A 12392-nucleotide genomic window follows, 5' to 3' on the forward strand; every position below is an offset into this window, starting at 1 on the left:
AGTATGTGTAAGAGTGAGTGTGTATGTATGTATATGTGTGTGTGTGCATGTATGTATGTGTGTATGTGCGTGTATATGTATGTGTGTGTGTACGTGTGTGTGTGCATGAGAGCACACGTGTGTATGTATATGTGTATGTATGTGTGTGTGTATATGTGTGTATGTTTGGGGGTGAGGTAATATTGAGCTTTGAAAGTAAATATACCAGGAAGACCAGCTGGATTGTCACAGCCACAGACAGCTGATCAGTTAAACATACACCTCAACCAGATCCCACCAACAGGCGCTGTAAAATACCAGGTTTTTGTTATTAAAGATTGAGTGACAGCTATTTCCTGTTCACTGCTTTCGGTGAGGAATTTGCCCAGCCTGTGTTGTCAGCGAGGAGAATAAGTTAGAGAGAAAGTCTAGATAACAAACCAGGTTGTCATCTAAAGGTGGTATCTCACTGGACATGGACCAAACTGAGTGGATGTTGACAGTAAGTTTGTTCTGTTTGTCTCCAAACTCTGACTTTGTACCAAGTTTAGTCGTTACTCACTGATCTTGCCTGGGCAATCTTGCTCTTGGATAATAGTGAAAAATGTAATGCTTACCCTTTTGTTGTCCACTACCACATTGGCTTATTACAGTGGGGAACATGAGGCTTGGATCAGCAGAAAATGTCAATCAAGCTGAGAATGTGGGATATAGTTCGAGAGGGGGCAATTAGATGATGGTGTGGGGTAATGGTGCAACAAGTCAGTATTGGTAATAATGATTTGGTTAAGGATATTGGTAAGATTTATCAGTTTGGTGAAATCAAATGTTAAAGTCTCTGATTCGATATTTTTGTATTTGCAGGATAAGCATTGCTCTGTTTTTACTGTCAGTTTAGGGAAGTTGTCCTCCGATCATCATTTTGACTTTGTAGGCTGATTGAAAACTGACCATGTCAGATTAGCTATCCATTATACATCACTCCTTTATCCTCCTTTGCGTTAACTTGAATGAGCAGCTAATTCAATGGTTCAAATATAATGGCATTCCATCACGTTGAGTATTACAATCTGTGGTATGTTCAATGACCAATTTACGTGGAATTACAAACTGGTGGCAAAACGAAATTCTTTGAATCTACGAAATTAAAAATTGGCAGTATTGTCAGCTGTGGGTTCTTGGCTGTCTTTACGTTGCATTAGCCTCTCCAAACTCACATTCCTGATGACAAGTCATTGCCTCGTTCCTTATGACTCTCTATCTTTCAGCTCTTTGAGTCTCTCTATCTGCAGCTTTCTCTCATTGTTGCTACCCTTTCTGCTTTTTCACTGGAGCAGCTTCCCCACCCTACCCAAAACAGTGATTCTACATTTCTATGTTTCCCCGTTGGTGGCCAAATCAATTCTCCTAGTGTTGAGCTTGTTGTACATTTTGTATATCTTAGAACAATGCAGAAGTGACATTAGTTTTCAAGTGTGCAAAAAATTTATTTGTGAGTGCTTTAATGTATTTCTGCCATGACAAAATGACAAATGACCCAGCTATGGCTTCCAGTAACTTCTGTGGTTTACTTTACTCTGAGTCCACTCCCAGAAGTAAACAATCAAGCCCTGTGAGCATCAATTGTAGACAGACTCATACCATTTAATAGGAGAAAGTGAGGACTGCAGATGCTGGAGATCAGAGTCGAGAGTATGGTGCTGGGAAAGTACAGCCGGTCAGGCAGCATCCAAGGAGCTGGAAAATCGACGTTTCGGGCATAAGCACTTCATCAGAATTTGGGCTTATGCCCAAAACGTCGATTCTCCTGCTCCTCGGATGCTGCCTGACCAGCTGTACTTTTCCAGCACCACAGTCTTGGCTCACATCATTTAATACACAATAATTGAACAATGGAACACTACAGAGCTCGGAGCAGCTCCGACTCAAGTGTTTCACTCTTCCTGGGATTCCCGATTGTCTTATGCTGTCAAGGGCTTGAGGAGAAGGTGGTTAGTTCCGCCTTAGCCTCTGGACATCAGAGGACAGACTCTATTGGCCGAAATTCCTCTCTTTGCTAGTTTCAGTTAAAAAGAAAATGGTGTGGGCAAAATGCTGGTTACATTTAGATGGCAGACTATTTATCTCTGTGGATTGCTGCTTTTAAAAGATTAACTGTGAAAATATTTGCACAAAATTTGGCTTGTACTCTCTTGACTGTACAATATTAAGATGTCTTAACTGTTAAAAGAATTTGACAGGATAGCTTCAGGAAACACTCTTGGGTTGCAGCAATGCAGAACATTGAGAAAAATCCTTAAATCAGAGCTCCGAATTAGAAAACCTTTACCCCACAAATGATAGTGACAATCCTGAACTCTCTCTCAATTCCTCAGTATATTTAGAAATGTAAAGTCTAAGGTTGAACTGAAATAACTCCATGAAGGCCAGTATCCTATCAGCACGTTATCCTTTATTTACATGTCCAAAGTACATGACACTGACCCAGCTAGCTCAGAGTTGGCTCCCAAGAGTGAATGGCACGATGGCTCAGTGGTTAGCACTGTTGCCTCACAGCACCAGGGATCCAAGTGTGATTCCAGCCTCGGGCGACTGTCTGTGTGGAGTTTGCACATTCTCCCCGTGTCTATATGGATTTCCTCCGGGTGTTCCGGTTTCCTCCCGCAGTCTAAAGGTGTGTAAGTTAGGTGGATTGGCCATGCTAAATTACCTATAGCATTCAGGGGTGTGTAGGTTAGGTGCATTAGTCAGGGTAAATATAGGGTGGGGGATGGGTCTGGGTGAGTTACTCTTCGGAGGGTCAGCATGGACTTGTTGGGCCAAAGGGCTTGTTTCCACACTGTAAGTATTCTCTGAGAACCTCTGCTTATATCTGTCAGCCAGGACTCCCTGATTAGACCAAGTTAATAGCCCTAATATGGGAACTCACACCTGGCTGACCTTGTTCCAATCACTACCTGATCAGTATTTCTTAGGTAAGGGTGTCAAGTAATAGGGAACAATGGGCAGCAGATAAGTCATGAGCTAATCCAATGATTCTCATACATTTTCACCCATGAGCCTATCAATGCAAGGTAGCAGACCCCCATAAACCACCTCACCATCCCACCCCACCCACTTTCACTGCGAAAAAACTGATCAGAATTAATGAGAGCAGTGGGTAACTGTAAACATCTCGCTGCAGTTTACTACTGAATGTATTACATTTCTGTACATTTTTAATATGCAAAAATACAGATATTTTCATAGTGCATTAACTTTACATTTATTTGAAACTTTGCGATATATGTTATAAAAGCATCACAATAGTCATCTTCTGAGATGTAAAGATTTATCTCACATCTATAGTCATCAAGCAAAATCAACAGTGTTTATATCCCGCTTCATAACACACACCTTTGTTGCGTGTGTGTGTGTGGTTGAGAGAGAGAGAGAGAGAGCTGGTACATTTGTGCGATGTGATCTGAGTGGTGCGGATGTGGGTTTAGGCCTAGTCTCTCCCGTTTGGCCTTGCCTGCGGTGTTGTGTGAGAGAGAATCATGTTTTGGAACATCACGTGATCCCACCTCCATGGACCACCCCCGACCAATGGCTCACACACTGAAAACCGCTGATCTAACACACCAGGAAAGCAGTGTTGAAAAAGCCTGCTTATGGTCCCAGAGTTCCCACCCTTTCCAAAAAAACGTCAAACATTTATTAAAAATGAGTTGGAAAGGAAATTGGTAGGAGGTCGTCAAGGCTTCATTCAGGTTGTTAAAGAGTTGCTTGTGCAGAGCTCTGCTGCTACAAGTGTACATTGAAAGCTGTTAGCGGAACAAACAGTCCCTTTAAGGGGAAAGTGGATAACTATTTAAGGCAGAGGGACACACTGGGTGTTGTGTGAGGGCACCACAGTTCCGGCAAAATCCTGGCATGGACACAATGGACATTTACTTCAATCCCAGTCCAGGATTCACTATGGGACTGGATACAGAATGGAACCAGATGGCTTTTCCAGGATTCTGACCCTTAAATTGACAATTTCCATCTAAAGTAAGCCAGGGTGACATCATGAAGCCCAATATTTGAGTGGTCACGGACAGCAATTTTGGGCTGTTGGCCAGTTTGAACCAACTCCTGTCCCAGATAGTTTAAATGTGGCTTTCCCCTAGCATATTTACCAACTTTTCCTACAGTTGCAGTGGATTCTGGGCTTTTTCAGTTACTGGCCAGTGAGTAGTCCAAGGTGGTAGCCTTGTGAATGATATAAGAGTGCTATTCCCTCTCTGCTGATGACAGTCACACTCTCAAATTGATCTGCTTGAGATTGTCAATACTGCAGTTTTCAGCCTTACAAAGTAATCTCTGAGCGATTTCTAGGATCAGTAATTAATGAATTATTCGATTATAATGGGGAATCTGATGCCGTTGAGTACAGTTCAGAGTTTGGCTCAGTTAAACTGCAGCTTATTTGGTGGGGGTAAATAAATGTGGAATTTCTATCATGTGGGAGTGTGGGTTGGTGGCGGAGGGGGTGGGCACAATGCCTGTGCTATACCCCTGAGCTTGTATCATAAATGTATCAGAATGTGTTATAGAGTCATTACAGTACAGAAGGAGGCTATTGACCCTTGGACTTCATACTCCCTCCATAACCAACCAATTAATCCCAATTCTACTGTCCTATCCCATGTGCTACCATCTTATGTCGCTCAACTGCCCATCCAACCACCTTTCAAAATCATTGATCATCTCCACATCCACAAATCATGGAGGCAGAAAGTTCCAGGTTAATATCACTTGCTCCATTAAAAAGTTTTCCCCTCTCTCCCTACAGCTGTACCTCTTGCCCAGAATATTAAAACTGTGTCTCCTTATCCTTTTACAATCAACAACCAGTGACAACGTTTCTTGACCTAACATATCTGAACCTGACAATGCTCAATCATCATAAACAGCAGTTTCCACTAAAGTGATCACTGGGATGTGCCTCTGAAATTCCAAGGGTTCTCTCCTTCCTCTTTGGTCTTTAGTGTACACTCATTTCAGCTTCCATGCACATTCTGCAAAATCTGCAGAGCTTTGAGCTGCAGGGACAGAGTTGTTCCAGCAATATCAGGCAGCTGACCATAGAACATTGCCCAGTGGTGTCTGTGCTGATGGATGGATAAAGTAAATGGCTTTAGACGCTGAAGATTAAATGAAGATCATGATGTATGAATCTGTGTAGGAAACAGATGGGTTAGTCAGTTTTTAATTCCATGCTCAGATGTTAAGTAAATCCTAACAGTCAGTGAAACTGTCTACCCACCTTTACCGCAGTGAAGAAGTTGTATCAATTTTTGTAGCTCCTTCCCTTTTCAGTTTCTAAGCATGAGTAAGTGGGAGGCCCCAGGGTTTTGTTGATATTTTCCGTACGGACCTTAGCAACAATTTGGCTGTCTCTCCTTTAACTGAGCAACTTGGGTTTGAGAGTAGAATGTCACCAAGTTGGAGAAGAGATGGAGAGATGATAAGTACCCAGGGCTAAATCCATTCTGAAGAAGGGTCACTGGATCTGAAACATTAACTCTGCTCTCGCTCCATAGATGCTGCCAGACCTGCTGAATTTTCCCAGCGATTTCTGTCTTTGTTCCTGATTTCCAGCGTCCACAGGTCTTTGTTTTTATTTTGGTCAGGTTAGCTGTTGGTTGCATCACATTTCTTGGAGGGTTTTGTGCGATGAGGCCTGGTGAGATTTCTCACCATGTCTTGCCAAACTTGCCTCATTAACCACCTACACCACCCCTAAGGCACCCCCTTGTCTAACTCTAATCTCATCTTACCACGCACCATCCCTGGAACAACTCACTGTTCAGTAGGTATCCGCTGAGACCACCCTCCCTTGTGCCCTCACCATCTTTAATAGGACACTATTCATCCTGGAAATGTTGGCAAACTAGCATTGCCTTTCACCAACAAACTAATAGTCAGTAAGCCATGCTGTTCAAAGCACATAGCTGATGGATATATATGTATAATATATGTGATACATGATAGAGCATATAGCCACCATAACTGACATTCCCTTGTGCACACAACCCTGTTCTCTCACCAGTCACTGTTTAACCAGCAGGCCACACAGTTTACCTGTCCTTAGCTATAGTCCATCTAATCACTCTCTCTACATCACCAGTACTTGTCGCCATGGAGACCCACAGCCTTCACTGGCCAGCTGGGAAACACTGGAAAGCATTCAGACAATTTCAAAGGTGAGTTTTTATTTAAGGCAGAGAAAGCAAACACAAGCAAATCAAATAGAAGCTGCAGCTCATGCCTACTATGCAAACCAAATACTGACCAGATGACCAATGGCCATTCTATAATTCCATGATGACAGAGCTGCACCCAACTCTCATTGACTGGCACGAGAGTGGCCATCCACTTGTGTTTGGCATATAGTGCCCACTGCTGCTGAAGAAGGACAGTTTCACCTTCCTCCACCTCTCCAATGTTCTTGTTGTTCTCCTCGGAAGGCTGCTCCTATTCCCCCAGTTTCTCAGAGACTATCACATTGCACAGTGCACAATACACCAGGATGGTGCATGCACAGTCAGTCTGGATTATACTGGAGACGTCCTCTCCACCCCAGACTGGTCCAAGCAGCAGAACCACGTTTTCAGGAACCCTATGGCCTGCCCGTCCCATGGCCTGCTCACAGCCTGGGCACCACTTGGTGAAGGGAGTGCTAGCTGCACTCTGACCCCCTTCACATTCCAGACCCCCACATCAATCATTGCTTTCAGTAGAGCCCATCATCATATTTACATGTCGGATGATGCAGCGATATTTCCCTCCTCCCACAGCACCCTTGTCACTGGACATTTTTGATCAGCAGTCTCCTCATTTTAAAGAATTGCCACTGACCTCTGCATCATCGAGGTGGCATTGTGAGATATGCCATCACCAACGGCCTGTGCCAATTGACAAGAAGAACAAGCAGCCTGTGTGTGGGGCTGCACTAAAGAACATGTTCATACGGCAATACTAGCAGACTGGCTGACAAGTTAACATGCATTGCATGGCCAGGCAAGGATACTGCAAGGTTGTTCCTAACTGAGTGAGCAGCCCAGAGTCCATGAGCTGGGTGCCTGGCCGTGCACATAAAGTTTCAATGCAAGTTGCTGGCGAGGCCTGTGCTTCCTAAGCATCTTGCAAATGGATCAGAAAAGTGCCAAGAGGAATGTGAGGGGCCAGTAAATCTTGGATGCCAATGTTGTGGATGAGGGGGTGCCAGGGATTGTACCTTGAAATGCAGTTTTGTGTTGAAGGAGGCTCTTGACAGCCGGAACTTTTCTCAAATCTGCATTCCCAATTTGGGAGAGAAACCTCAGGCTAAAGTACTGACCTCCTCTCTCAAATTCTCAAAACTTAACTAGTCTCCTCCCTTAGAAACACCTGGCCCCATAACTGATTCTGAATTGGCGTGAGAATCTGTTATTGGCTCCTAATCTGTTACATGCCTAAATAAAAAGAACCTCACACATCCAGACTCATGATCAATTCATACTGGTCTGAACAAGATTGATACAGTTTCATGCAATTAGTGTACAAGCCAAGGTTACAAATGTTCCCTTGAGGTGTCTAAACCTATACAGATATATTTTAAAGCTATTAAATTTAAATACATGGGTTCAATTAGTTTACAAAGCATAGCTTTAGGGCATGATATTCCCATGCAAAGTATGTCACTGTGTATTAATTAGGTTATATCTAGATTAGGTTTTAAATTTTGTGGATTCAGAAATGAATGAAACCTGAGGGAAGTAGAGTTCAAAAGATCTGCCTTAATGGGCAGTAACTGTGTCAGAGTTCGCTGTATTACCATAAGGAGACTGGTGCCATTTAAAAAGGACTTTCTGTTTTAACTGGTAAATGTTGTTCATTTCTTTCAGGAGTTCACTATGGATGGCTTTCAGGACATCTTTAACTCCAGTCAGAGTTGGGATTATTTCTCAAACGCCAGCTACAAAGATGATCTCCTCACTGAAGCCTACGTTAACTGTGGCACCTTCAAGGTTGCATCGTTTAACAGGATCTTCCTCCCCATCTTTTACCTTGCCATCTTTTTCGTAGGACTGTTGGGGAATGGAATAGCAGTGGCTGTTCTCCTGAAGAACAGAAAGACATTGGCCATGACTGACACCTACATTCTCTACTTGGCATTTGCTGATATCCTCCTGGTGGCCAGCCTGCCATTCTGGGCTGTGGAGACAGTCAAGGGTTGGGTCTTTGGGTCAATAGCTTGCAAGATAATTGGGGCAATGTTCAACATCAATTTTAACAGTGGCATCTATCTTCTGGGTTGCATTAGCTTTAATCGCTACCTTTCCATTGTACATGCAGTCCAGATGTATAAAAAGCGCAGGTCTTTGTCAGTACATATCAACTGCCTTGTTGTCTGGCTTCTCTGCTTCCTTTTAGCTATACCTGATTTCATATACTTGACAGAATCACACCCCAGTGGCACTTTGAAATGCCACTATGATTTTAATGCTGACACTGCCAAGGCTTGGATGGTGGGCTTGAGATTTTTCTACCACATCACCAGCTTCCTTGCACCGATGACAATAATGTTCTACTGTTACATCATGATCATCAAAACCCTACATGGATCCCACAACATACAAAAGAACAAGGAGCGTAGGGCCATGAAGGTCATTGTCATGGTCGTCAGCGCCTTTTTCATCTGCTGGGTCCCTTACAACGTGGTCCTCTTCATAGACACTCTGCAGAGGTTGGGCGTCATAGCCAGGAGCTGTATCATTGAATTTAGGTTGGACATTGCCATCTCCATGACATCCAATCTAGGCTATTTCCACTGTTGTCTAAACCCATTTGTGTATGCTTTTGCTGGAGTGAAGTTCAGGAGAAACCTGCTACAGATCTTCAGTGCTATTGGCTGCATCAGTCCGAAGACTATGAAGAAATACACCAAACCAGGCAGCAAACTGTCTACCATGACATTATCAGAGTCAGGAGATACTTTGAACTCTGGAATCTAAGGTCTTAATTAAAATTGGATCAATGTGCAGTAATTCTCACTTCTAAATCAGAATTCAAAGTCACCTCTGGAGATGAGAGAGCATGGACTAGGCTAACACACTCCAGTGCAATAGCTGTTAATGTGCTTTATTCCTGATGAAGGGCTTTTGCCTGAAACGTCGATTTTGCCTGTCCTCGGATGCTGCCTGAATTGCTGTGCTCTTCCAGCACCACTAATCCAGAATCTGGTTTCCAGCTCTGCAGTCATTGTTTTTAACCTTATAGAAAAAAGTCTTCAGTTTGATCCTATTTACTTATACATCACGTCAATATTGCCCTCTGCTGCCTGGGACGGACCTTTAACCACCAATGCTTCAATAGTGTAATATAGCTCACTATACAAACTAAGGTTGGAAGAATTGAATCTCAGTTTGTATTAATAGGTATTTCTCATAGTTCAACTCAACATATAAGTTTACTATAATGAATGTGTTATCGAACCCATTCTTAATGTATTAATGTAGATATTAAAATAATGAGGACACTGCCCAAACTTCCCTGGTCAATATTTTCTGTTGAGTCCCATGACCAGAGATAGAGATTTGGAAATTTGGACCTCAACAAATAATGGTGAAAGATTCAATCAAGATCACCAGGAAGGAACAAAAGCATTAATAATGGAGCTAAAGTGACTTTATAAATAAAAAAAAAATACTGACACTTGATGTCTACAAAAAGCAATTTTAAAGTCAGACAACATTATCAGACTTCTGCAGCTAAAGAAGGAAGACAAAGGATTCATTTTAATTCAGTTTAGACAGACAAATTGGAAAAGATATGGAATTCTGGTCACTTCATTGCAGCTAAGAGAAACAATTTTTGCAAGGAAGGATGAACAAGAAAATGTCGGAAAGGAAAGCCGGGATGAAAACGAATGAAGGATATAATGGACTGGACGCTGATGACCTGTGTAAGGACAGAGTGGGAGATCCAAGTGGTGAGCTATCTGGGAAGATGGTGGCACCGATGAATGCACAAATTCTGACAAAAGGCCAAGTCAGACAAAAGGGCGCTCATCAGAGAATCAGAGACAGTGGGAAAGGAAGTGAAACCCAGAAACGTTCACAGCACTCACTTGCATTCAGATCAGAGAGAGAACCTGCAGTACATATGGGACTAAGTACTTAATGTGTACTAATGTTAATGGAGACATTTTGAGTCCAGGAAATCTAAAGAAATACAAAGCCAATAACAACAAGCAGTATTACAGCACCTATAACAAAGAAAACTACCCCAAAGGCACTGAACAGAGGCAATGGAGCAAAAAGTAGACCCTGAACCATCAAAAGAGATGTTAGGAAGGGGTGACCTACATTTTTTGTCTAACAGTTGGGTTTGACGGCGTGAGTTAATGTGGAGAGGAAAGTGGAAACGTGGGAGATTTTGAGGAGCCTGACCATTAATGGAGAGGCAAAGGGAGTGGAATGAGGATATGGGCAGTTGCAAGATCCTAGCATCAACAAAATGGAAAACAAATAACAGAAAGACAACTTCATACAGAGCCTTCAAAGGTCAGAGTATCTCAAAACACTTTAGAACCGATAAGTATTTTTGAAATGTGGTCAGTGCTGTAATGTAGGAAACATGATAGCTCATTTGTGCACAGCCTGCTCCCACAAACAGCAATGTAGTAGTGACCGGGAAATCTGTTTCTTTCAAGTGATGTTGATTGAGGGATAAACACTGGCAAGGACACCAGTGAGAACTCCCCTTCTCTTCTTCAAGTAAGGTCATGTGATCTTCTGCATTGATCTGAGCAAGCAGGCAGGAGCTTGATTTAAACATCTCATCCAAATAATCACTCCCTCAGAATACACTGCAGAGGCAGAGAAAATGTTTCGGACCAAATCGCTGGATTGAGATTTGAAGACATGACATTCTGACTCCGAATATCGTCGTTGAGGTGTGGCCCAGCAGTGAACAGCATAGAGATCGTAAGGCTCGAGGAAGTTAAAGAATTAGAGAGATCTACAATTTTCTATCCACTAATTTCAATTGATTAGGAATAAGAAAATCCAGCTTTTAATGTAAACATTTAAATACCTATAGAGAAGACACAAGGAGATAGGGAGGCAAGTATTGCTGCACCAGGGATAATCTGAGAATATGATAACGGGATAACCAAGAGACCATAATCTCCTTAGTCTTGAAGCAGACAATAGTAAATTGTGGTTACAAAGGATTCAACTGTAGTTCAAAATGTAGACGATTGTTGCTGTTAAGATTGGCCATGCAACCATAGGACATTACACATTAAGCAAATCTCAATATTACATTCATTCCAAATATTAGTTAACTGAACGATATCACATGATGTTGAACTCAAACAATGCTTGCTGTATAAAAGCCCAAAAAAGACCCAAAAACACTGGAAAAGCACAGCAGGTCTGGTAAGCAGCTGTGGAGAGAAATCTGTTCTGAGGAAGGTTCACTTGACCTAAAATGTTAACTCTGATTTCTGTCCACAGATGTTGCCAGACTTGCTGAGCTTTTCCAGAAATTCCTGTTTTTGTTGTTAATGCTTGCTATGAGTCTATAAGCTAAACATTGTATTATTATCAATAGAGATGCTGAAAATTTCATGATGAAGAAAAATAAAGCTTTGGTAAAGTTCAAACTGGTTGTTCATTTCTTAACCTTCGCTAAGCTAAGGTGTGGGTCAACACATATTGCATTTTAGAGGCACAGAGATGTACAGCACAGAAACAGACCCTTCGGTCCAACTTGTCCATGCTGACCAGATACACTAAATTAATGTAGTCCTATTTGCCAGCATTTGACCCATATCCCTCTAACCCCTTTCTATTCATACCCAACCAGATGCCTTTTAAATGATGTAATTGTACCAGCCTCCACCACTTCCTCCGGCAGCTCATTCCATACACTCACCACCCCTTACGTCCCTTTTATATCTTTCCCCTCTCACCTTAAACCTATGCCCTCTAGTTTTGGACTCCGTGAACCCAGGGAAAAGACCTTGGCTATTCACCCTATCCAGGCCTCTCATGATCCTCTAAACTTCTGTAAGGTCGCCCCTCAGCCTGCGATGCGCCAGGGAAAATAGCCCTAGCCTATTCAGCCTCTCCCTATAGCTCAAATCCTCCAACCAGCATCCACAGTTCTTTTTTTGTTCAATGTGACTCATTGATTCATTTTCAAGTGCTTATTAATACTCCTGGGTGTGGAATGGCCCTGCACAACTCAAATCAAGGTCCTACTTTTTAATGAAAAGAGTATTTATTCACTGCCAAGTATTCCTAACTGCTTTCAGAGCAAGCACTTGCTGTTTTTATTTTAGGTGAAAACTGGCTGTTATTCAGTTGCTCCCAGGTTGAGTAAAATGAAGT

General features: G+C 42.4%; 1 protein-coding gene across 1 annotated transcript; it reads left to right on the plus strand.

Moving 5' to 3' along the window:
• Positions 1 to 430: 430 nt before the first annotated feature.
• On the plus strand, positions 431 to 11655 carry LOC122540094 (C-X-C chemokine receptor type 3-like). Its single transcript, XM_087980711.1, has 2 exons — positions 431 to 481; positions 7896 to 11655. The coding sequence occupies exons 1-2, from the start codon at positions 455 to 457 to the stop codon at positions 9003 to 9005; spliced, it is 1137 nt and encodes a 378-aa protein (XP_087836837.1). The 5' UTR covers positions 431 to 454; the 3' UTR covers positions 9006 to 11655.
• The last annotated feature ends 737 nt before the right edge of the window (positions 11656 to 12392 follow it).

The sequence above is a fragment of the Chiloscyllium plagiosum genome, unplaced genomic scaffold (genome assembly GCF_037043375.1).
Source record: "Chiloscyllium plagiosum isolate Xiang-an unplaced genomic scaffold, Cpla_swu_hap1 HiC_scaffold_37, whole genome shotgun sequence".
NCBI classification, from domain to species: Eukaryota; Metazoa; Chordata; class Chondrichthyes; order Orectolobiformes; family Hemiscylliidae; genus Chiloscyllium; species Chiloscyllium plagiosum.

What these genes read in the sequence shown, in the direction of transcription:
- LOC122540094 (XM_087980711.1), top strand. Translation starts at nt 455, where the DNA reads ATGGACCAAACTGAGTGGATGTTGACA. An exon ending in AAACTGAGTGGATGTTGACA is followed by an intron (nt 482 to 7,895) that starts GTAAGTTTGTTC and finishes CATTTCTTTCAG; the next exon opens with GAGTTCACTATGGATGGCTT.